The 23244-nt window shown below is 42.8% G+C and overlaps 5 protein-coding genes across 7 annotated transcripts in view; 3 read left to right on the top strand and 2 right to left on the bottom strand.

Annotated features, from left to right (window-relative positions):
• ip6k1 (inositol hexakisphosphate kinase 1) overlaps positions 1-2692 on the top strand; it is a 28872-nt gene extending 26180 nt beyond the window's left edge. Inside the window, exon 10 of the mRNA XM_041033164.1 lies at positions 2655-2692. The gene's annotated coding sequence lies outside the window, so the exon portion shown is untranslated. The remainder of the gene's footprint in view (positions 1-2654) is intronic.
• On the bottom strand, positions 297-6723 carry LOC121178795 (dynein heavy chain 12, axonemal-like). Of its 2 annotated transcripts, none has more exons than XM_041033160.1 (13): positions 6376-6723; positions 5134-5297; positions 4616-4668; positions 4288-4422; positions 4029-4187; positions 3368-3613; positions 3023-3194; positions 2542-2647; positions 1663-1842; positions 1308-1436; positions 1029-1157; positions 730-883; positions 297-609 (listed from the first exon to the last, which is right to left on the bottom strand). In XM_041033160.1, exons 2-13 carry the CDS (start codon positions 5271-5273, stop codon positions 434-436), a joined length of 1779 nt encoding a protein of 592 aa, XP_040889094.1. In that variant the 5' UTR covers positions 5274-5297; positions 6376-6723; the 3' UTR covers positions 297-433. The 2 variants fall into 2 exon arrangements, with proteins under 2 accessions (XP_040889094.1, XP_040889095.1); XM_041033161.1 differs by having other exon boundaries at positions 5134-5293.
• A 940-nt stretch (positions 6724-7663) lies between these two features.
• On the bottom strand, positions 7664-12245 carry rps23 (ribosomal protein S23). Its single transcript, XM_041034385.1, has 7 exons — positions 12194-12245; positions 11480-11531; positions 10874-10954; positions 9829-9935; positions 8611-8770; positions 8286-8406; positions 7664-7852 (listed from the first exon to the last, which is right to left on the bottom strand). Exons 1-7 carry the CDS (start codon positions 12243-12245, stop codon positions 7706-7708), a joined length of 720 nt encoding a protein of 239 aa, XP_040890319.1. The 3' UTR covers positions 7664-7705.
• A 1590-nt stretch (positions 12246-13835) lies between these two features.
• Positions 13836-16244, top strand: atp6ap1la (ATPase H+ transporting accessory protein 1 like a). Its single transcript, XM_041034383.1, has 6 exons — positions 13836-13904; positions 14325-14405; positions 14645-14799; positions 15038-15088; positions 15478-15715; positions 15987-16244. Exons 1-6 carry the CDS (start codon positions 13836-13838, stop codon positions 16242-16244), a joined length of 852 nt encoding a protein of 283 aa, XP_040890317.1.
• Positions 16245-16667: 423 nt separating this feature from the next.
• pde12 (phosphodiesterase 12) lies at positions 16668-22407 on the top strand. Of its 2 annotated transcripts, none has more exons than XM_041034090.1 (9): positions 16668-16872; positions 17859-18438; positions 18775-19202; positions 19772-19877; positions 20104-20248; positions 20681-20759; positions 20886-21008; positions 21258-21463; positions 21672-22407. In XM_041034090.1, exons 2-9 carry the CDS (start codon positions 17870-17872, stop codon positions 21789-21791), a joined length of 1776 nt encoding a protein of 591 aa, XP_040890024.1. In that variant the 5' UTR covers positions 16668-16872; positions 17859-17869; the 3' UTR covers positions 21792-22407. The 2 variants fall into 2 exon arrangements, with proteins under 2 accessions (XP_040890024.1, XP_040890025.1); XM_041034091.1 differs by lacking the exon at positions 16668-16872 and adding an exon at positions 17546-17678.
• Positions 22408-23244: the final 837 nt, after the last annotated feature.

Genomic DNA, 23244 nt, shown 5'->3' with positions numbered 1-23244 from the left:
TCCTGACTGTTTGTTAGAACAGTGAAAGTAAGTGAGATTAAATCTTTCCAGAAGCTTTTGGGCTCGTGTCGTAATTACTGACAGACCAGACTCCAGGCGGCCCTGTCCAACAGTCCTGCACTCTGTACAGCCACCATCCACCCTGACCTTGTCCACATAGATAAAGGCAGCGCTTCATTCACTGTAAACTTAATCCATTATGCTTTAAATGTTTGGTTCACAGTTGTTTCTCTGATCAGTATCTTACTCTCAGACACTGTTTGCTTTTATGTTTCATCAAAATATAGAAGATAACCCAGAATAACTGCTCTTTTTCAGCATTTTTGACAGAAAAGTACAACAACAAAAAGTGTTTTTGAGAATCTGCAGATATATTTTTATACAAGTTTTCAAATGTTCGTGTTAAACTGCTTTCTGTGGATTTTCTCCTCCGTCATCCCGGCGTGCAGCTCCGCCGGCCGTACAGGTCGTACTCCCGGTACAGGATGTAGTCCTTCAGTCGCCCCGGCATCGGCAGGAAACTCATGAAGGTGGGCGACCGGAGACGAAGGCGCCCGAGACAGCGACGGATCCGCAGCCGGCAGAGATGCTGAAGACAGCGGGCGTTTTCTGAGGAGGAGGAGGAGGAGGAGGAGGATGAAGGTTAATGAGGGTCTCTGGTCATGTCCTCGTGTTTTGTTATTTGTCTCCCTCGGGACCAAGGGATCAGAAAAGTTTGATTTAATTCACCTTGCAGCCTGCAGATCTCGGTCCACTGCTGCTGCTCCATCACGGCCGCCTTCAGCTTGGAGCACAAGGTCACGTGATCCACGTAGTCCAGCAGGACGCGAACCACGTGACCGGACAGGTGCTTCAGCCAGGAGACGGTGATCACCTCGCAGAACTGCGCAGGCAGACACAGACAGAGCTTCATACGGCAGTGACGCTCAGGTGTGGTCACAGGTGTAACTACCCCCAACCACAAACCCATCAGTGGTGCTGAGGTACCCCTCCCACACACACACACACAGCGTGACCCCCTCCCTTACCATCGTGTCTTTGATCACACTGTTGCTCCATCCCTCGTAGTCTTCGGGGATGTGGACGCGGTTGCCGTAGGGACAGTCGAAGCAGCGCGCCACGTCGTAACCATAGTTACACAGCATCCTGAGGACCACCTAACAAACACATGCACACGCAACAGGTCAAAAAACTTAAATGTAAGTTAGATCATCCTTCTGAATCAGTGTCAAACTGCAGCTGCTGATTCAGTAAAAATATCTAAATTTGAAGAAATGTCTTTTTAAAATCAATATTTTTATTTTTACCTCGTCTTTCAGCGCGTACTGCAGAGCTGAGGGGAAGTGTGTCGTGTTTACTCTGCAGTAATAGTTGACATTGGCTCCAAACCTCAGCAACAGGTTGATCAACTCATAGTTGCCCAAACGCAGTGCAACCTTAAAGACACAGTCACTGAATCAACAACAGGGTCATCTGAGAGGTCAACTTGGAAACGTGGAACATGAATCTCAGTTAAATCAACAACACAACAAATCACACAGGTGTATTTTTGAACTCGGGCAGAGCCAGGCTAGCTGTTTCCACCTGTTTCCAGTCTTTATGCTAAGCTAAGCTAACCACATCCAAACTCCAGCCCTGGGCACAACACACACACTCAGGTACCTGCAGACATTTGACTGGGTCTTGGTTGGCCATGGCTCCGGACTCCAGCAGCAGCTTGGCCGATGCCATGTCGTTATTGGAGACAGCAAAGAAGAGAGCCGACCTCCTCTCGTCGTCGTAGCTTCGGCGAACCCAGGGGTGGAGCATGTAGTTGGGGTCATAACCTGCATCCAGCAAGGCCTGATGGGAGTGGGGAGAGGGAAAGAGCATGAGGCACCACATCACACAAACAAGAGGCGACAAAAGTACACGTTTGTTGTTATGATCAGCCCCTTGGTGACTGCAGTTGAACTCTGTTTTGGATTGTTGTTGATCTTCATTTGAAACCTTTGTGGACTTTCTGAACTCTTGTTTTGGTTCCTTGGTTTCATTAAGCATTTCCTGTTTTATTTTTTGAAGTCTGGTCCCTCATGTATCTGTTCCCATCTACTTCCTGTCTTTGCCTGTTTTCAGCCTTTGTTGATTGTTTGCCCCGCCCTAATGTGAATCACCTGTTGCCAATTACCCCAGTGTATTTAAGCATGGTTGCTGTTTCTTTGTCAGTTTGTCTGCTCTCAGCCCAGTTGTCTTGCCTGTGTTAGTCTTTTGCATTTGCTCCTCATGTTTTCCTGTGGACCTCCTCCTGTTGCCTTTTTGCCCAAGTAAGAATCCCTGAGTTTTCCTTTGAGTGTGTACCATGATGGTGGGACATAAAAAGGCCACATGTAACATGATCTGCAGTAACTACACTGATCAGGAAACACGGCGTATCAGGGTGTGGGGTTGGGTTATGTGTGTACAGAAAATTAAAAACAAGTTCAAGCCTTGGCTCCTCTCTGACCTCGGCACAGAAGAGAGGAAACTGAATATACTGACAGCTTAACCCACACACACACAAACCTTGATGCAGTGTGTGTGTCCTCCTGCAGCAGCAGAGTGTAGAGGACTCATCCCACTGTCGTTTACATCTTGCACTGAAGTTACTGGAATCAGCAGCTGTAAAGCTCTGAAGAACACACACACACACACACACACACACACACACACACAAAGATAGACGTATTATTAACCTAAACGTAAGAAAACATACAAAGTGTTTTAAAACTTTATTTTCCGTCTCATCAGTTTTATGCATCTATTTTAGTTTCATTTAACTAAATTAAGTTTCCTTATTTCTAAAAACTTTTTTGTTTTGTTTTTTTATTTATTGGTCACTCAACATTTTTTTCCTTGTGTGCATTAGTCTAAAATGTAGGAAAGCTGGTATTCAAATTAAATTTGATACATTTATTTGATGCAATGATTTCATGTAATGTTTACTTTCAAACAAATAGATGCTTCTGCCAATATATGACATGTAGGAGTATAATAAAAGATTTACTGCAGGTGTCCTCTGTGGGCGACACGGTGGATTGGCATGTGTCCTGTACGTTTGGCAACGTTGGCGTCGGCGCCGTACTCCAGCAGCAGACTGATGACAGCTGGATCTCCAGCTGAAGACGCCTCGTACAGGATGGACGCCTCATCCTGCGCCTGGGACAGGACGTCTGCGCCTGCAGGACATACACCGCCATGTTGCAACACTGCTGTATAGTACTCAGTGTTACAACATCTTATCAAACATAAGGCAGTCAACATCACTGGTTAGTAAAGTTGGAAATACATCACAATTTATCTATCATGAGGATTAGGTCTCTGTTAATGAAAACTAATTGTGCTCTCTCACCCCTCTTCAGTAGAGTCTGCACCACCTCCAGGTATCCACCCTGAGCCGCCAGTGCCAGCGGCGTGAGACCGTAGTGGCTGCGAGGGTCTGCCCGAGCTCCAGCATCCAGCAGCAGGTTCACCAGTGCTGCTTCACCCAACCGTGCGGCCTCATGGAGGGGTCGGCGTCCGTGGCAGCCCTCCTGGTTCACCCTGGAGCCCCGCAGGAGCAGCAGCTTCACCAGCTCAGTGTGGCCTGAACGGATCGCTGCAGAGGGACGGAGTCAGACAGGTAATAGATGATCTCTAACTAATGACTGATCAGCTCTGAGATGAGAATAACGTATCCTGTCATGAGACAAGCAAGTAAAAAACTTTTAAGCTACTCTGTGGTTTGTTCTCTTAAAATTCATGTCAAGAATAGGTTAGTGTTTATTTTGTGGTGTTTACACGACTGTGAACGTTTTAATTGATGGGGTGCAAATGACTGAGGGGGGAAAAAAGATTAGAATCATATTGAATAGTGATGAAAATGCGCCCTGATCGGCTCAGTGCTTTGCTTAAAAGGGGTTTGGAATACAGACAAAACTGGAAAGTTAGGAAATGTGAAACACCAGGGAAAACTCTTTCTTCGCCACAACACTTAAAGAGGTTTTGAGGCAGTGAAACGTTGGTCAGCCTACCTACAAGCAGTGGTGAGTCCTGGTCCTGGTCCTCGCTGTCTGGGTGGGATCCATGCTTGAGGAGGAAAGTGACGTTATCTATCAGACCTTGTTCTACTGCCAGGAAGAGAGGAGTCTGACCGCGGAGAGTTCGACGCTCCACAGAGTCTGGGCCTGAAGCTGGAGAACAGGATACTCTGCTCTGAATCGTTCATCAGTGAAGGTTTTTGTTCTTGTTGTTGTGAAGCTGTAAAGAGTCAGCAGAAGGCAAGATACAAACCTTTGAATGTGAGATCCAGGATGGTGTGATTGATCTGAACTGCTGCTTCATGGAGAGGAATCCAACCTCTGCTGTCCGGCTGTAAAAACTTCTCTCTGTGTTTGACACACAGATCCTTCAAAAGCTTCTCATTACCTGGACGGATGAGCAGGTGGACAGGTTAAAGCTTCAGACATGTTCTAAGTCACGTAAAACACTCTGAAGGATAATATGTCTCATATGTTTATTTTTTCTACAAAAAAAGTTCAGTTACTCTGGTCAACTCATTTCTCTTTAAATCACTCAGAAGCGTTAATGGTGTTAGAAGCCTTGTATCCCCCTCCCTCACCTTGTCTTATAGCAGTAAAGATTGTGTTGTTGTCTGCTTTGTTGAGCCCAGAGCTGTGCATGAAAAACAGCAAAGTTAAACAAAGAGAAACACAAAATATTACAAAACTGTGAAACTGGAAGAGTCGTCTCATATGACAGAAAATAATGTAGATATAAAATATATCTACATATATATTTTAACCAACACTGAACCTCCCAGTGTCTTAAAGAATAAACCTGCCTCATTAGCAGCATTTGCAAAGTCTTTTTTAACCAAGTGATGGGGGATTCAAGCAAAAGTATAAATCTTTATACTTCTTTTTACACTGCATTTGAATTTATTCATAATTAGTTAATGAATTTATGCTTCATTAAACAATTAAGGTAAAAAATCAAACACTGATGATGAGTTTAAATGTGGACTGTGCACAGTGATAGAATAAACAGCACTGCAGTCATGTTAGATTTGACCTTTAAAACCAGACAAACTGAGAAGCTGAGTGAAACTGTTTTTATGCTGGTTTCTGTTCGACCGACCTCCTGCCGTCTCGTGTTGTGGAGTCTCTGTGAGTTTCCTTCTGTTTGTTGCTCTCCAGCAGACTCTGTTCAATCATGTACTGAGTGGCTGCGTCGTCTTCATCATCATCCTCCTCAAACCCAAATCGCTGAAACTCCATGTTGTCCACATGAAAGGTTCCTGGCTCCGTTCAGAAAGGGGGAGAAGCTGTTTTTTAATATTTCAGTAAAGTTGTGTGTGATCAGCAGGTTAATGTTTAATTAGACGTGGATGATTCTGCAGTGCACCACCAACACCACATGGCTGAAAGTATATGAACAAAGGAACACTGATGTTAAATGTGGCAGGTAAAGATGTGATTCCAAAACCATGGGCATTAATCTGCACCAGTCCTCCACCAGGACCAGGCTGAGGGATTTGGCTTTGTGTCGTCGTGTTGAAACAGGAAAAGATCAAACACAAACTGTTGCCACAAAGTTAGAGGGAACGCTGTTGTTTATAAGGTTGGAGTAGTGTTATACTGCAAAGTCTCAGCAAAGCTAAGTGAGTGCGCAACTTTAAAAACCTTTTTAAAACCCGCTGGTTTGGGTATGTCCATGTATTAGCTTGTATTTGTAAAATCCGTGGTTTAGTTCTAGCTGGAAACCTTTGGATATATCACTTGTCTCTACTGCCAAAGATTTTCTGGCATTTTAAAAGTTTATATTTTGTCCTTTTATGTGTTGTCTTCTCTACTTTATTTCCTTTTTCCTTTTTTCCTTCTGTGAAGGACTGTGTGACCTCTGCTTTGAGAAGTGCTTTGTAACTACAGTTTGCTTGCCAAAGTATCACTGTGTCACTTTAGCAATAAGATTTTTTTTCACCGGAAAAACCAAGCAAAAATAGACCCAGACCAGAAGAGCGTGGACACTGATGTTCAGTGCCAGGAAGCCGTTCTGTATGACATTCAGGTGCAATAAGAAGTGATCTTGTGGAGGTGGAGAAGGCTGGTGGGCGTGAAATGCATGTAACACAGGAGGCTTGATTTCACAACCTATGTCAGACCTGCAGTCAGTGTTGGCTTTCCTCAGTATGGAACTATAACAGTCCTCCCTAGTCTTAAACAAACTGTAGTTGCACTTTGCAAATACTACAAAAAATTATATATATATATATATATATATGTACTGGCAGTAAACTGATGAGTAAAAACATTTCCATATGTCTGTTGTCAGAGACACTTGTCAGTTTTTGTGCTGACAGACGTGACTAGATTTTATTACCTTGTGCTTCTGTGTTGGGCCGTTGTTTTGGTTCCCTCTGCTCAGTTGTGGAGTCCCTGTAGGTTAAAAGAGGATCTGTTGTTGTTGTTGAAGATGGCAGGAGGTGGAGCGCCGTCTGAACTGTGACTGAAACCAGAGCTGTACGTCTTCAGAAGTTATGTCAATGGATCCATGTTCCGCACAGGCTCTAAACAGCAGGGGCTGCCTGGGTTATGCACTAGATCAACTCGGCTGTCTTGGAAAAGTGTCGTCAAAGTGTAGTAATTATCCTGCAGGAAAAAAAATGTGGGTTCGAGTGAGACCCAGACCTCTTTTTCAACAGCAACAGGACTCTGGCTGTGGGGTCACGGAGGATCTGACACCTGTTACTATATTTACCCCCTCCAGCTAAGTTTATGCAGTGATCAGCAGACAGTGGGTGTGACTCTGCAGGACTGACCATGGCCGGAATAAGTTGTTGGGGTTCAGTTTTGGGCCCCTGTTGATCCCCCCACCACCCCAAATCATGACCCTCTGTGCAGTGTGTATGTAGCCTGTCACCTCTAACTTCCCATTAGGCACAATACAAACAGCCACTTCACTATTTGGCCAGAGAGCAACAAATGGAGCTGGAATAAATACACACCTGTCCTGTATCTGTGTGTCAGTTGGTTTGTGGAACACTGATTTAACAGAACTCTATTTTAGAATATGCAGCTGTACAAAAAGACCTGCAGGGCCACACAGTTTCATGTTGAAGCTGCGACAGTGATGCCAGCCTGCCTTAGTTAAGCATGTGGTCCAGTTGTTATTGGTCCAAATTCTGTAACAAACCTCTAATTAGTCGAGTTACCAAAACCAACTGAAACACAGTAAATCTGGGACTTTTGGAGCCTTGGAACATTTTCTTGCTTTGTCATCCAACCTTGATACAAAGCATTATTTGGGTTGGTGGTTCAACCCCTTGCTCCTCTGTCTGCATGTTGATATGTCCCTGGGCAAGACACTGACCCCAGGTGATCCAGGTGTTAGGCCTTAGCTCTGCACAGCATCTAGTTGCCACTACTGTCTGTGAATGGGTGGATTGAGTCTCAGATTGTAAAGCATTTTGAATAAGTGTTACAGAAATGCTGGCCACTTAGTCTTTTAAAAATAAACATTTTTTCATGACGTCAAAGGATACGTATTTCGCACATAACTTTGACTTCATGCATTATAAAAGGTCCTGTATGTTCTTAGGGAGGGAAAAAAATGTCCTCTGTCAACAACTGTTTGACAAGCAAATCAATGAGAACACAAAACACCCAGACAATTTGAAAACACGTTTATTTTATTTTCTGCCTCAAACTGTTTATGACCTGGGTCTCTCCTTCTTGCCTTTGTAAAGTGCCAGCAGGGACACATTGGCCACCTTGACCACCTTGAAACGAACTCCAGGAATGTCACCGACGGCGTGACCTTTACGTCCAAATCCTGCCACCAGAACCTCATCGTTCTCCTGCAGGATGGGAAACAGAGGAGGGAGGAGAGAGGTGGTTAGAAGAAGAGAAAAGGCAAAATGTAAGTGACTGTCAGCTAACAACTTTATGTGCCTTGCTAATTTCAAAGCTAAATTTCATATTTGGACCTTTCAAGACCAATAAGCAGTATTAAAAGGCATTATAAATTACTATGTCAAATCATTTCAGTCTGTTTATATATAGATTCTGAAAAACTCAATTGCAGATTAAGTTTGCTGAGGCTTAAAGCTATTTCAAGGCCTGCAGACATTATTTTCTCTGGCTAAGATTTGATCAGGCAGTTTGTTCTAGTTAGTGCCAACAATTAGTTTGACTTATTCTGGGTTGATTTTTTTGTTTTGCTGCAGGGTCTTCATATCACCGGCTGCACCGCAGCTGCTTGTTCACGGCGTATACAACTTTGGCGTTTACCTCGATGAAGTTGAGGCAACCGTCGTTGGGGACGAAGGCGGTGATCTTCTTGCCGTTCTTGATGAGCTGAACTCTCACACATTTCCTGATGGCAGAGTTGGGCTGCTTAGCCTCCACACCTCTGCAGAGGGGAAACACAAAACAGTAATCAACAAACAAAACAGTTTAAAATACCTGAAATATAATTTCAGTGGGATGTGTGAAAGTTTCATATGGATCTGTCCTGTAAATAACCTCTCCGCACTGCAAGTTGTAATTTTTTAGTACCTGCCATCCCTACTATTACGTAACCTTCAGTTCCTGCATTAGGCCACAGGGTACTCACACTTTCTCGAGCACGATGCCCTTGGCGTGAGAAGCTCCTCCGAAGGGGTTGGCCTTCAGAGCGGTGCCCAGATGGGCCTTCTTGTACTGTTTATCGTGCCATTTCTGCTCACGGCGGTGGTTACGGAGCTTCCTGGCAGTACGCAGACCACGACACTTTCCTGGAAAACAAAAACCAGAAGCAATTAAGTCGGAGCAGAGAACAGGGACTGCCATCTCCACTTACCTGGATTCTCTCTTTTAAGATGCCAAGATCTAGGAAAAAATTCTAATTTCTGGAATGAAACTATATGTAAAAATGAATTTTCTACATTACTTATTTTCAGACAGCATATTCCACTCCAGTAAAAGAAAAACCCAAAGGACATGGAGACCCTCAAAGAATTATTACCAACAAGAAGTCAGAGCGCAGCTAAAGGTTTTCCCCAGGAAACTGGCCAGAGAAGGTGGTAAGTGTTGCTAATCATATGTTATATGCAATTACCTGGGAGGACATTTAACAGCATCACTGCTTTAAAAGTACATCCAGAATTCCTACTGTCAACATAAACAGCTCCCCTGTCTGTACTGACGGGAGTAGAGGCTGTCCCAGTTCCACACCAATAATAAAATTTAAAAATCGGTGAAAAAACGCTAACTGCTGAAAGACCGCTGGGAGACAAAGTGACAGCCTGCCAGTTTCCAGACTGCATGTCACTGCATTTTCATCAATACTGAACAAACATGACCTTGTACACTCAGATTTATGCCCTATGCGCGTTTTATTACAGCATTTTCCTAAAAACCTGCAGCTTTTATCAAACTGTACTAGTGAACGTAGCTAAACGGTATTAACCCCGCTAACGTGAGGCTAAACGAGCTCAAAAATACTCACAATCTCACACTTTATAGACAATAACATTAGGAATTTGGGAATTACATTGCCTAGCTGTTGCCATATCGTGAAAAACGTGAACAGCAGCAGTTTGAAGAGTAATAAGAAGGTACTCTATGCTAGGCTAACCGTGCTAACTCGCCGCCTGTGTCTCAGACATGTTATGGCCGCTCCACGTTGCGACGAAAAGGAACCCTATAAACGCTGTTCTTAAACTCACTGTGGACGTTCACCGGTCCAAACACATCGAGAACAATTGGTAAGATGTTCGTATACCGCGCCGATATGAAGAATGGGTAGAATAAGCAATATAATTCTGTATTTTTGATGAATTTTGAGACCTACCCATGTTTTCACTAGCGAGCCTGGGATCGAAAGGAAGGAACCAGGGTGCACCGCGGTAATGTCGAGTCTGAGGACCCCGGCCGGAGGTGGCTAAACAATGTGCCTGACTGAAATTATCACTTTTGTGTAAATTAAATATTAAAATTGTTTTAGGGTTTTCATGCAGAGCAAATAACATAACATATGTATATATACGTGCATATACAGCACATGGATATATATTTTTAAAGGTTAGTCACACACACACGGTGTGTTGAACTGTGATTTTGTTGATTTTGTTGACCACATTTTTATCAGCTAAAATAACAGAAATACAGTATAATACAATACGGTTCAACAGTAGGTCAAAAAAAAGTAATGAGTTTTTTTTTTTTTAAATTGAGTGGATTCATTGTGAGAAAAGGGTCCCATCCCTCACTCACTCACAGCAGTCGTCAATTAAGGCCTCAACAGCAAAATCTGTTTTAAAATCCACCAGTGATGCAGCATGGGAGAGAACAGAAAACTCTGAAAATGTCCTGTCATGACTGTGGAAACTGTGGACACCTGTATGTCTGAATAACAAATGGGGAACAATAGTGTGCATGCATAGCAATGCACCACTAATTATGTGTTCCATGTCTGAAAAAGGCTTTAATCACCCTTTAACATCCTGAGATTCAAGGCTTCTCACCAGGCTGTTTAAAAACGTGTCTGATTTGTATGTAGATACTTTCACTCTTCTCTGTTCTATTAGTAGATGTTGGTGAAAATGACCAAATATGTCTTAGATACTTCGTCAGTCTTATCATTATTGGTCAACTTTAATCTACTGAAGTTAAATTTATTTTTTACTGAGCTGACCTGAAAATGAGAAAATGTAATAACAGCAAATATCTTTAACCAGTGGGCGGGTGCCTGTCCCTGTCTCTCTCTGATTGGATGATTCAGGAGTCTGTCAAGGGGGCTTAAAGACGGTGGGCTGATTAAAGTAGATTACGAGGGGGAGAGGGGGGACAGAGTGTGTGCTGGCATCACGCTCCGGTCACCACAGCGATGGCCTCACCGTGGAAACGTTGCTGCATTCTCCTCCTCTCTCTCCTCCTCCTCCTCCATCTGCGGTCGTCTACCTGCCTCGACGGACAACCTGCTGACAGGTAGGTGGAAAGGCGCAGAGGTGTGAAATGGTTTTACCTTGATGATTGTTGTTTTTGACCTCTCCCGACTCTCTAATCTTTGACTCTTAACACGGTCAGCTCAGAGATTACTGATGTTTGCATTGTCCAGGCCCCGTGTGGTTTTTATCTCTTTAAAGCTGTATTAAGTGATGTTTTTTTTAAATGGTCATTTAGTGGGAAAGGGTTAGGGATTAGGGTTAATCAATTTGATTAGTCAGTTGTTGATAGAATAATCAAGTAATAGTTTGAGACATTTTTTAAGCACAAAATCAAAAAAATACACCAATAAACCAAAACCAGGGGACAAATGGGGAAAAAAAAAAAAAAAAGCTTTTTTTTTTTTTTTTTTTTTTTTTTGCTAACGTTTAATGTCGGGAAATGGTGTTTCCCTTAGCAGAGATAAGATACGGGTGTGGAGGGTTAGGAGTGGCCCTTTGCACACCTGAAGTTATTACGTCTGTTTTTATCGTAAATAACCACAAACCTGTCCTAACCTTATGTAGTTGCCTGTGTGTGCAGATATTGTAGAAAGCGTTGGAACTGGACCTGAAACATAACAAAAAAACAAGGTCGTGAAATGTGATCTGAGATTTTGCAGCATCGTTCAGAATCAATATTCTTGTCTGACAATGGCGCTAACACAAACCAAACTCCAGTGAGATGTTAATGCCGCTGTGTGTCTGCTGGGTGAGTAAACACACAGCTGTTTGTGGTGTGTCATTTTTTACAGTGTTTGGCTGCATATGGTAAAAGAGGCAGAAGCTGCAAAATCTCCTCTTGGCTGAGAGCCACCCCATCCTTCATGACCTGTGGGTGTGTGTGTGTGTGCATGTGTGTGCACTCATGATTTTATGATTACGTAATCAGTGCAATCCCACAATCCACAATCCTGTGCTCTGACCCAGTACCCAAAAGGAGCTAAACCTTTTTTTGTAGGGCTGCGGGGAGTCGGTGGGTCAGGGTGGATTTGGAAACTCTTGTTTGTTCTAAGCAACATACATTTATAATACATTCAGGATGTGCTGAGAAACACGTACAACACATTTTAATCTGAGAGGTGTTTCACAGTACAAGAGGAAGGGTCCAACATTCTCCACACAATTCTTAAAAAAAGTTAAAACAGTTTTGATTATTTCTGTATTTTTTCTTCTCGCTGGTTTGAAGTCACTCAGCTGTTAAAAAATAAAATAAAGGGGGGTATCACTTACTCCCATGCACCAGGTCCAGCTTGTTTGTTGTCTCTGGAGCTTTCAGCCACATCTGTTGGCCTTCCTCAGCAGGTGGATTTGCTCAGTTGTCATGGAGATGGTGTTAACAGGTGGGGTAGCAGGTGGATGTATGTGGAGGGTCAGCCTTGTTTAGAGATGGAGTTTGGTGATGTGAGTGCTCCCCTCTCTCTACCTGTCCCTTCACTGGGTCGATGGTGTTTAAACCCACTGTGTGGATGCTGTGACCAGTTTTGGTCTGGACTTCATAGATCCAGAATGAAGCCTCGAGAATTTAATCAAACTGCGATGACACTTCATGTTAATCAGAACTGATCAAACTGCACCCAGTCGAGCTGATTAGCTGAGTTTTTGAGTGTTAAACTCTGACATAAACAATAACTCAGAATTTATTTGTTGTTTAAAAATCATAGTTCCTTGCTTAGAAATACCTGAATTTGAAACCAGTTCAACCGTGTTGACGCTCTGTCCTTGTCGTTGCCTCGCTCGACCCGTTGAGCTGCACAGGCTCAGGATTCTTTATCTAAAACCTGAATGTGCTGCAGGTTTGTTTTTTTGTTTTTGTTTTTTAAATAAAACGCGATCAGAGCTGCTGTTTGGTGTTAAGCTGATCTTGGTCCATTATTTTTCTCCTCTTACTTCATTCTCTCTGTAATCTGGGATCCTCTCAGCAGTAGTACATCTCTGTACCAGAGTGATCACTCCATCTGTTACCTTAAATACTAATCCACAAGGTGAGCAGCAGGGTCACCGGACCACTCAGGTGCATCCTGGGTACTTGAAACTTCACATGATCATCTCCTGTATGTCTAACTTTTGAATTTGTATTTGTTTATAGTAATTTAACATTGTTGTCATCATATTACATAATCTTGTCTTTGTCATTTTCTATTATTGTTATTTCTGTTAAATCTATGAGTGGTTCAAAATTAAAAGTTTAAAAAGTAAAATTACTGTTAAAAAAATAAACTAAATGAGAACAGAAGAAACTGTGAGATTACAAGTGGGCAAAAGAAATGATGATGATGACATTATTTTTTATTTCAGTTATTTATTGATTCTCCTGTCACTTCTGTTCACAGTGTTGCTGTCAGTGGTAAGTGTTATCTGTCTGTCTTTCTGTCTGTCTATCTATCTCTCTATCCATCTATCTATCTATGACAGCTGCTCATCGTGTCATGTTTCCCACCTCTGACGTCCCACAATAAACTAATGCAGCTTAAATCCAGTTGGCAATTAAACAAATGAACTCTGAAAACTGTCTGGTAGTAGGAGTAGAAGGTAGAAGGAGGCTAGGAGATAGGAAGAAAAAAGGAGGAGGTAGGAGAAGAGGTATGGAAGGAAATGAGGAGGTGGCGAAATAAAGGTGTAGGTAGGAGAGACAAGGAGGAGGTCTGGAATGTATGTAATGTAATGTATGGCAATTCATAAACGAGCCACGGACGGGGAGGCATGAATTAAATAGATATAACATTTATTCAGTATGTTTTGGAGAGACCCTAAAAACCGCAAATCATTAACTGTCATCGTCAGTATTTCCAAAATGCCACTTTATAGGAACTGTTTTACTAAACGAGAGAATTCATTCTGTTTTCAACTGTCTGCAGATGAAGCGACGGCACAGATGGGTGGAGGGATGTGGATGGTGGACAGTTTGGTACCTGCAGAACCACAGTTCAGAGGAACGCTGCAGGTGAACTAGATGCTCTGTTCAAGTAGAAACATTGTCAAAGATGTTTTTTTCACTGAACAGTGATGCATTCAAAAGTAAAAAAGTGTCAGCAGTAGTTGTGAAAAAGAGTAAGTTTAGTTTTAATGCTGGTAGATCTGGGGATTTTCATTTCTTATGATTAGTTGAGAAAAGAAAGTAAAGGGGAGGAAGAAAAGAAAGAACAAGATGTTATGAGAGGTAAAAAAAATGATGATGCACCAGAGGTTATGGTGATACAGCCATTTGTGTTCATATACAAATAAAATATGACAAAAACAAAATCTATGTATCATTGAGGTGTTGGGTGAATCAGTAGTAAACTGCTGGAAAAACACAAAGCCTGTATGTGAATTTATCGCGTTTAGACCTGGTGAAAGTTTCTCCCTTTCTCTCCACCTCTAGGCCTCTATCCAGTCTCCAGATGTGTCACGGAGGAAGTTACTTCAGATGGCAGGAGCTGCAGTACCCTTCCCACCCCTCAAGGTGTCGTAGCCTCCAGATGATTAATGAACTGCTGTAACACAATTAAGACACTAACAGCTGAGAAAAAAAAACATTTGACATAAAAATTAGTTGTTGATAACCTCAGTACAATATTTTCCTCTGTGGTGTAAAAGTATAAAAGTGGCATAACATGAAAATACTCAAGTTCAGGTACCTCAAATCTGTACAGTATTTGAATAAAAGTACTTGTTGACGGTCCACCTCTGCCTACCCACCAGGTACTGTCCAATGGGGAGCCGTGCATCTTGTTCCAGGCCAGGAAACTGTCTCTGCGCTACGAGAAGCAGAAGCAGCTGGACCTGACAGAGCGAGCTTTTTCTCCTCACAAACCCGTCGACACCAGCCAGTCTGTCTGCCGCCAGGACAAGGCCACGTATGTACACCTGTCGGTCTGAATGACCTGTCTGTCTGCTTATCCACCTGACGCACACAAACCTTCAAAAGCATCACACCAACATTAATGATTTAGCGTTAGCTGTTTTTTTGATGTTGATGATGGGAGAAACGTCCTGAGCAGAGAACAGAGATCCATCCTTTCAGTAACACAAAGCTTCAAAGACTTTGTCCATTAAGTTTGACCCTGTATCTGTCTGTGTGTCTGTGTCCTGAAGGCTGGTCATGAGGTTTGGAGATGTGGAGGATCTGAGAGATCTGTCCATCAGGTTAGTCATGTCATACCACCTCTTCATAAAGCAGATCCTGATGATTACTGGCTGTTATCCATCTTGGTGCTTGTGAGTCCTGACACAGATTTTGAAACCTGCATTGGTTTACAGCCATGTTTGCCACCATGCAGTTTCCTTTATCCTCCCTTTTTTTGGTGCAGCGTTGTGTTTCTTTGTGTGTTTCCGCCACCTGTTGATCGATAGACTAGTGTGAAACCATTAAAAGGAAACATGAACAAATAAAATGCTCCATAGCGCAACTACAGGGGTCAAAAACTCCACAGGGTACCTTTAAGGCTAAAAAAATGGCTGGATAGGTGGAACATGAAGAGGGACATAAATGTGGTGTCTGGACTGATGGTGTCCTCTGGTCCTCCTGGCATCAGACTGCAGCTGTCCAACACTTTCTACGAGTCTTCGGGTCAGTGGTGGTTCTCGGTGGACAGCGTCTCTTTGCTCTACAACGCGTCTGAAGAGGCTGCGTTCAATGCCAGTGAGGTGTACGCTCCAGCCTCCTCCTCCTACCACTGCCTCCATGTCAGCAGCCTGCAGCGCCACAGTGCCCTGCTGCTGCCCTGCACTGACCATGCCCGCCGCTGGACCATCACCTTCACCGACTTCCAGGTGACACACTGGCTGACTCATGTTTAAAAGGTCATGTATAATTTCTTTGAGCCAGAGCTCAATCAAAGATGTCAGGATAAACTATTATTATCTTGCATGAAAATGATTATTTACAGAATAGTCATGACTCAAAAACAGCAGCATTTACCTTAGCCATAAAAAAACTATTCTTCTCTTGGATTTGAACTTTTATGCTTTTTCTTTGCACCTTGACTCCAGAGAGGATTTCTTTTACCATATACATGCATATATATACATGCCTCTTCCTCAGATTCAGGCGTTCAGTGTCACTTCTGGTAGGTTTTCGCCTGTGAGCGACTGCGCTACCTTCCTGACGCCGGCCATCCTCATGGGCCTCATCACTTCTCTGATCCTGCTGCTGGTCCTGGCCTACGCCCTGCACATGGTCATCCACCTGAAACACATCGAGCACGACGATGAACACAAGGCCGACGTCTACTTCCCCCAAAACCCCGAACAACCTGAACACTTCTATGTGGAAAACCTTACGGAGAAAAACATTCTGTAGAGTAACCAGGGAGATAACTAGAGACTGTTAACACATACACTTCACAGACTTGGATGATTTGATGCTGACAACTAACACCAAACCTCTGGTGTGAAGGTACTTTCAGCTCAGGATGTAATTTTTTAAACATATGTTTATAGTGTTTTGTATTTTGCCTATTAGTTAATTTCAGTATTTGTCTTTATAACGAATTTAATAAAAACATAAATTTAAAAAACATATCTTTGTTCTGTTTCCCATTTGTAGTGTTCGGTAATTTTCTTTTCGTGTTTCGTGTTACAGAGAGAAAAACATTTAAGGGTTGCAGACTCAGTGTCATAAACATTTCCAGAATGGGAGAATAAAAACTGAGGGGGGGGGCAGTAAAGCACCTCCGTGGATGTCAACTGCCGTAAAACCTCAAGGAAGAAGAAGAAGGGAACACGAAGAAGAAGAAGCCCATGCTGATGAACAGTGAATGAACAAACTTTAGACACTATAAAATATTGCACTTTATTTGAGGCTTTGTTTTCTAACCCTGTTTGTTACCAGACCGCTGGAGGTTCAATTAAACTCGCGGTTTTATTGGTTTCCTCTCCCTGTTAGCATCTGGCTAATCGCTGTAGCTATAGGACAATTCCGCCACCAGGTGAGTTCTCCTCCTGCCGGTTCGGTTTGGTCTGGTTTAACCCTGCTGTCATCCTCCCGTGTAGCACATTTCAGATGTAGTAATCAATGTTGTGATTTGGTAATGACAATGTGTTTCTCTACTGCGGTAAAGCCAGCCTCCAGTTCGTAAACACGGTCAAGCTAGCCCCCTACTTTGTTTAGCGGTGCGTGTATGTACTAGGGATTACGGTAGGAGCGTGTAAGAACTGATTTCAAAATAAAATCGATCTTCCGGTGAATGTGAACATTCATTGTCATCCCTTCAACGATGAATGAATGATTAAATAAGTAAAAACATTAAATAAGAAATACAAATTATTATTGGTTACAAAAGAAAAAGGAAACTGAAATAGGTCTGAAGAAACAGGAAGTTTCTCAGTGATAGTCTGTCATTTTAAAGCTTAGGTCAGGCTGGTCTTTGGGAATTATTCTTTTTCATCATTCACACAACATAAATGACAAAGCCTGAAGGTTTTCTGAAATATAGTTTGTAGTCTGTAGTTTTTTCATACCATGGTTAATTCTAATACTTGATATTTACTAATTTTGTGATTATTATTTACCTTTATTGATTCATCAGTGAAAGTGAAATCGCGTTAACCGGAAAATGGCTTTTATTTTGAAATAAATTCTTACTCGTACTGTAATGTTTAGTATACACACATGCCGAAAAAACAAAACGTGGGGATTAGCTTGACTGTTTTTCCAAGTGGAGGCTCGACCTGCAGTGATTCTAAGTTGTGAGGTCTTCAGATGAGAGTTAACATTAACCGAGAAAGGCTTAAGGTACTTGACATGTGTATGTGACTGATTGAATCAACGTTGTGTTGAGGTCACCAACTGCTGTTTAGTTTATCTGATGGCATATAAGGCAAGTTACCGTGAAAGTCCTTTGAGAGGACAACCCCATTTTCGTCTTCTTCTTCTTCTCTCAATATTTGAAAATATTTTCTTCTTCTCCTGCAGTTGGGGACTTCATGTTGAACCACCTGTCCGCTGCTCTCACGCTGTTCCCCCGCCACCTGCTCTTTTCTTCAACGAGGACTCTGACCCGAGCCTGCCGCCTCCTCAGCAGGATGGAGACCGCCGTGGTGAGGTGTCTCCCCGGGGAGCCCAAACTCACCATTTCCTTCTCTCTGGACGGCAGCCACAAGCACATGCTGCGAGACCAGGACGAACCGCTGGGTAAGGTCCTAGCCCGGATCGCCAACAACATGGGCAAGGGTCAAGGAAAGGCGAAGAAGTCGAAGAAGCACAAGGGTCAGCAGCCGTGTGAAGCCCCGGAGCCTACAGCGGTGAAGCTGTACTACGAAGGGGACGAGGTGCCTGACACGGTGCTGAACTCGGAGGCGTGGCGGGACGGAGCCGTGCTGCAGGTGGGAGACGTTAAATACTCGGTGCAGAGGAATGCTCCCACCTTCACCACCGCTGAGCTCCCGGCGTCCCTGCTGGCTGGGTTCCCCGTCTGTCCCAAACTGGAGATGGAGTTTGGGAACCTCGAACACTGCGAGTTCACATGGTACAAAGAAAAAGCCCCAATCACAAGGTAAGGTAGGTGTTACTGACTGCGTGTAACATGCAGAGTTTGTGTAGTTTAAGGCAATCCAGTGTAAAAGCCTAAGCTAACTGCTTTTTTACCCCATTCAGACCACTATGGACAGGTCTAAAAAAAACCAATCTGTATACTTAGACTCTTCAGATCTGGACTAGATAACCTTAAAAACTCAAGAGACAATATTTAGATATGTAAAAGTTCTATATAAAAGACAAGGTTGTCCTCTGAAATGCAGTAGTAGTAGTGTAGTCTCAGCTTTAATGTAATTTAGCGCAATAAGTGATGGCACATCCAGCATTCTGATTTTTCTCTTTCTTCTTGACCCAGCCCTGAAGCTGCTGAGGAAGTTCCAGGTCAGGATCCAGCTTGGACTCAGGTAGGATGTGGGAGAGTCCACGTCCCGTCCAATCAGGACATCGGCTGCAGGCTCAAACTTGTCTGCACTCCCAAAGATGGAAGTCGCAGCGGCCTTGCCAAGGAGCTGGTCTCTGCGGGAGCCGTGGAGGCTGGACCAGGCGTGTGCACGTTTGACAACCGACACATGTACACTGTCAAAGAGGCGGAGTGGCCGGCTGTAAGGGTGGTGTCGTACAACATCCTCGCTGATATATACGCCCAGACAGAACTGTCCAAGACGGTTCTTTACCCATACTGCGCTCCCTACGCCCTGCAGCTGGACTATAGACAGAACCTGATCAAGAAGGAGCTGGCCGGATACAACGCTGACATCATCTGTCTGCAGGAGGTCGACAAAGGTAATCAGTGCCAAACCACCAGTTAACTGACAGAAAATTCATCAACAATTTGGTGATGATCAATTAACAGTTAATTCATCAAACAAATTCTGATTCATGGTCCATTATGATCAGACCAATGCTTGGGCCCTGGGAACTTTCAAATATGTCAGACAAAACAGTAAATAAGTTATTTTAAAAATGTTTAATAGATCTGTCAATAATCCTGATAAGCTTCATACAGATGGGATTTATCAGCCTTTATTCAGACTGATCTGTTATTTGGTTCCACTTCATTATTCAGTCTGACACTGTATAAGAAGATGGTTCCAATAAACAAGAAATTTATTATTATTATTAAACGTTTTTCGGTGCATATCTCATTTAGTGGATAAAGTAATAATATTAAAGTTGCTTTACATCTTATTTTTATGCCTCTTGATTTCACTGAATTGTCTTTGAAACAAAATCAAAAATTATTAGCAGAAGAGGATTCATACTAAAAAAGTCTCCATCTTTTCTGTTAACTGCCATCTTACGCATACGTGACTCTGCTTTCTGACTTTCCTCTTGTTCTTTGGACTCTTCAGGGGTGTTTGTGGACAGTCTGACTCCAGCTCTGGATGCATTCGGTCTAGACGGAGTTTTCAAGGTCAAAGAGAAGCAGCACGAAGGACTGACCACTTTCTACCGCAGGTCAGATCTGAATCTGAAGAAAATGTCCTTTATATTGTTTTGGTACCTTTTTTTCTTTAGTCAGATGCAGCAGGTTTTGAGAGGGTTTAATATTCCTGTGGTCGTTTGTTCTCATTATCATTGTCAGTCATCTGTTTTTCCTGCTCTCAGGTCATTGCATGATGGTAAAGTTTAAATCCATAATTATATCAGGTAATTTAAAAACGGCATCATGTCGTGCTTTTAGGTCAAAGTTCCGTCTGCTGAGCCGCCATGACATCGTGCTGAGTGTGGCGTTGACCTCTGACCCCATACATTCTGAGCTGCTGGAGAAGGTTTCTTCCAACAGCACCCTGAAGGACAAGATACTGCAGAGATCCACCTCACTGCAGGTTCTGCCGTTCGCCTATTCTACCAGTATTTTTTAAATGTTGTGTTTCTAGGTGAACACCACATTAAAATTAATTCATTTCAGTTCTCACCATCAGAATTATATACCTTCAGCGAGGGGTTACAAATATCATTTACACCAGAATATAGGGAAATGTACAGAAAGCATCAGCAAACAATTAAATGTTTAAGATTATGTAAATGTTCTGTGATTTTTTTTTTTTAACAACTAAAACTTGGTCGGAGGTCTGGCAGTTTGTGGTTCATGGCTTTAAACACGCAACATTTACATTATGGTGGTTTTAACTAGAAAAACAAATAATCAAGATATTTTCCAACATGATTCAAAGCTGACAGTTGGATGGATTTATGAAAATAAGTGTTGCCCTCGAGTTGTTAACCCTCAGTTTTATGAATCATTCATTTCTCTGCAGGTCAGTCTGCTCGAGGACCTGAATAAACCAGGCAGGAAGGTCTGCGTGGCCAACACTCACCTGTACTGGCACCCGAAAGGTAAAACAACTTTTTCCCCTGTGTGAACACACCTTAGTCACTGGTATGAGAAGGCAGAGTCATGATCTGTACCCTTACTTTACATAAGAACAAACTTCTAAAAACTGAATTCGCTTCCTTTTGAAGGAGGGAACATTCGCTTGGTCCAGATGGGCGTGGCACTGCGACACCTGAGTCACGTGATCAACGAGGTTGCACCTGGAGCACCTCTGGTCTTTTGTGGTGACTTCAACTCTTCCCCTAACTCAGGTAACTCCACACCTAAAGGCACGGCCGCAGTGGTGCCAGTCTGACCGTTTCTTTCATTAGCTTCAGTTGAAGCTCTTTCCAGCGACAATTAGAAAAAGAAATTTGTTGTTTTGAGCTGTGACGGGCTCCAGCAGACTCTGGTCAGCTTCCACCTGTTGACTTGCATGTTTAGCCAATAGTTAGGTCATGCTGCATCTTGTTACTCAAGCAGTGCGAGTCCTCTTTGTTTATCTCCTCCTCCTGTCTCAGGTGTGTTCCAGCTGGTTACCGAGGCCGTGGTTCCTCTGCAGCACGCAGACTGGAGCAGCTCTGGGCCGGAAGAGTCCTGCAGTATGGAGCTGCCCTCTGCCTTCCCCCCACTGCTGAGTGCCTGCAACCAGCCAGCCTACACCAACTATGTGGGAGGATTTCACGGCTGTCTGGACTACATCTTCATACAACCTGACAACATGCAGGTACTAATACTGATACCAGGCGCGTTTGTGTCCAAATGTATTGCAGGTTTTAAACAAATTGCAAGAAAATCTGCATCCACAGCTGTTATGTGAATATTAAGAGTTAGCAGCTTGGAGTTAGTTTATCGTCATTTCCACTCAGGTTTTATTATGTTCAAATTGCAAATGTGCATAAAAACATGCTGTGTGTGTGTGCGCGCACACGCAGGTGGAGCAGGTGATTCCTCTGCCCAGCCACCAGGAGGTCACCACCTACGAGGCTCTGCCCAGCGTGGCTCACCCCTCCGACCACATTGCCCTTGTCTGTGACCTGCACTGGAGCCCTTGACCTCTGACCTCCAACCAACTGGACAGAAGACGCTGGAGAACTCCTGCAAATACCTTCTGACTTTGGATGCCTTTATACTTGAATGAAGCATGGAAACGTGTTTTTTCACTTATTGGACGTCAGTGAAAGTCACCAGACACATGGACGATGAAGTTCGAAAATGTTGTGATTAAGTTCATGTGGTATTATTTACAGTCCTTAAATAATTTTTCATCACTGATATTCAGTGTTTGGTTTGTTACTTTAAAAAGTAATGAATTTCACATTGTTATTTTTCTTAGAAGTGATTACTTTGGCTGGTATATTTGGCTTCAATATCCCATGATGTGGTTAATAAATCTATATTAACATTTTAATATAAGTATTTATCATTATCATTATTATTATTATTATGGTCAAACAAGTTGTGCAGTGGTCTTTTAAAAATTTTAATAAAGCTCGAGTCTACAGAAACATCCATGCATGAGTCTCCACATTCTCATGAACTCTGTTTTCTCCTTTGATATGGTATCTGTCAAATCAGAAGCTATGATTCTTGGTCACTGTGTTTTGTTTAGATCAATTTAAAGGAATCTTATTTACTCATGATCACATCTCATAATCCTGTGGAAATCCATTCCTGTCAGGGAAGAAAAAATATGTAATGTTAGAAATGACAAAAATAAAAATACACTTGGCAAATCAAAATTTTGAGTTTTTAAGTGGACAGAAGACACTGAGAAAGCCTGAGTCCACAGAAGAACAAGTTCTTCAAGATACTTGGAACAATTTACCTGCCAAGCACCTGTGCAAGGGGACCAAGGAGAGCCGGTACTGACAAACGGTGATCACAACAAATACTGGTTACCGCACTTTATGTGAAATTTAATTGATTCAATAAAACCTATTCATGGCATTATGTTTGAAGGCATCCTCACTTTACTGTCAATGGCAGTGATTTTTTCATTCAGTGTGTAAATGCAGTGAATGGACGCACTAACGCCCACCTTCCATCGCCACGCTGTTTTTCTCTGATTGGTCAGAAGTGGCGAGGAGGCGGGAACAGATTGTTTGGAACGTACCACTGTGTGGCATGTTGGCGATACAGTGAAGTTTAAATAAAGTTTGTGTGACAGATGTGACAGCCGTGGGGTTTCGGTCTATATTTCGTGAACACAAAATATTAACATTTTTCTATTCCAGTAACATTTGGGTTTTTCTACTAGTACTCCAGTGGATTTCAACTTCCCCAAGTCTATGGTAAGTGACAGCAGTGAGAGCCAGACCGGAAACCGGGTGATTTGCGATCAGAATAAAAACATTTCATTTTTTCCTAAAGGTTAGAGACCCACATTACTGCACAAATGAAAATGTAAAAATTCGATCAATAAATTAATAAAGATTTACTGGCTGTTTTTTACTTCACTGACAGGCTGTGGAACCAGTTCAGTAAATCCGATTTTGTAGTTTTACT

Source organism: Toxotes jaculatrix, chromosome 3 (genome assembly GCF_017976425.1).
Source record: "Toxotes jaculatrix isolate fToxJac2 chromosome 3, fToxJac2.pri, whole genome shotgun sequence".
NCBI classification, from domain to species: Eukaryota; Metazoa; Chordata; class Actinopteri; family Toxotidae; genus Toxotes; species Toxotes jaculatrix.
Note: the sequence above shows the minus strand (reverse complement) of the source record. Positions and strands in the feature narration are given on the sequence as shown.

Excerpts from the sequence above, each read along its gene's own strand:
- LOC121178795 (XM_041033160.1), bottom strand. The coding sequence starts at position 5,273 with ATGGAGTTTCAGCGATTTGGGTTTGAGGAGGATGATGATGAAGACGAC. Across the intron at positions 3,614-4,028 it reads GGACTCACCACTGCTTGTAG|CGATCCGTTCAGGCCACACT; the intron begins GTAGGCTGACCA and ends GTCCCTCTGCAG. Across the intron at positions 610-729 it reads CGAGATCTGCAGGCTGCAAG|AAAACGCCCGCTGTCTTCAG; the intron begins GTGAATTAAATC and ends CCTCCTCCTCAG.
- atp6ap1la (XM_041034383.1), top strand. The coding sequence starts at position 13,836 with ATGGGTGGAGGGATGTGGATGGTGGACAGTTTGGTACCTGCAGAACCA. Across the intron at positions 14,800-15,037 it reads TGCCGCCAGGACAAGGCCAC|GCTGGTCATGAGGTTTGGAG; the intron begins GTATGTACACCT and ends TGTGTCCTGAAG. Across the intron at positions 15,089-15,477 it reads CTGAGAGATCTGTCCATCAG|ACTGCAGCTGTCCAACACTT; the intron begins GTTAGTCATGTC and ends TCCTGGCATCAG.
- rps23 (XM_041034385.1), bottom strand. The coding sequence starts at position 12,245 with ATGTGGCTGAAAGCTCCAGAGACAACAAACAAGCTGGACCTGGTGCAT. Across the intron at positions 9,936-10,873 it reads AATGCAGCAACGTTTCCACG|TCAGGCACATTGTTTAGCCA; the intron begins GTGAGGCCATCG and ends TGATAATTTCAG. Across the intron at positions 8,771-9,828 it reads GCTCGCTAGTGAAAACATGG|GAAAGTGTCGTGGTCTGCGT; the intron begins GTAGGTCTCAAA and ends TTTGTTTTCCAG.
- pde12 (XM_041034090.1), top strand. The coding sequence starts at position 17,870 with ATGTTGAACCACCTGTCCGCTGCTCTCACGCTGTTCCCCCGCCACCTG. Across the intron at positions 18,439-18,774 it reads GAAAAAGCCCCAATCACAAG|CCCTGAAGCTGCTGAGGAAG; the intron begins GTAAGGTAGGTG and ends TTCTTGACCCAG. Across the intron at positions 20,249-20,680 it reads AGAGATCCACCTCACTGCAG|GTCAGTCTGCTCGAGGACCT; the intron begins GTTCTGCCGTTC and ends ATTTCTCTGCAG.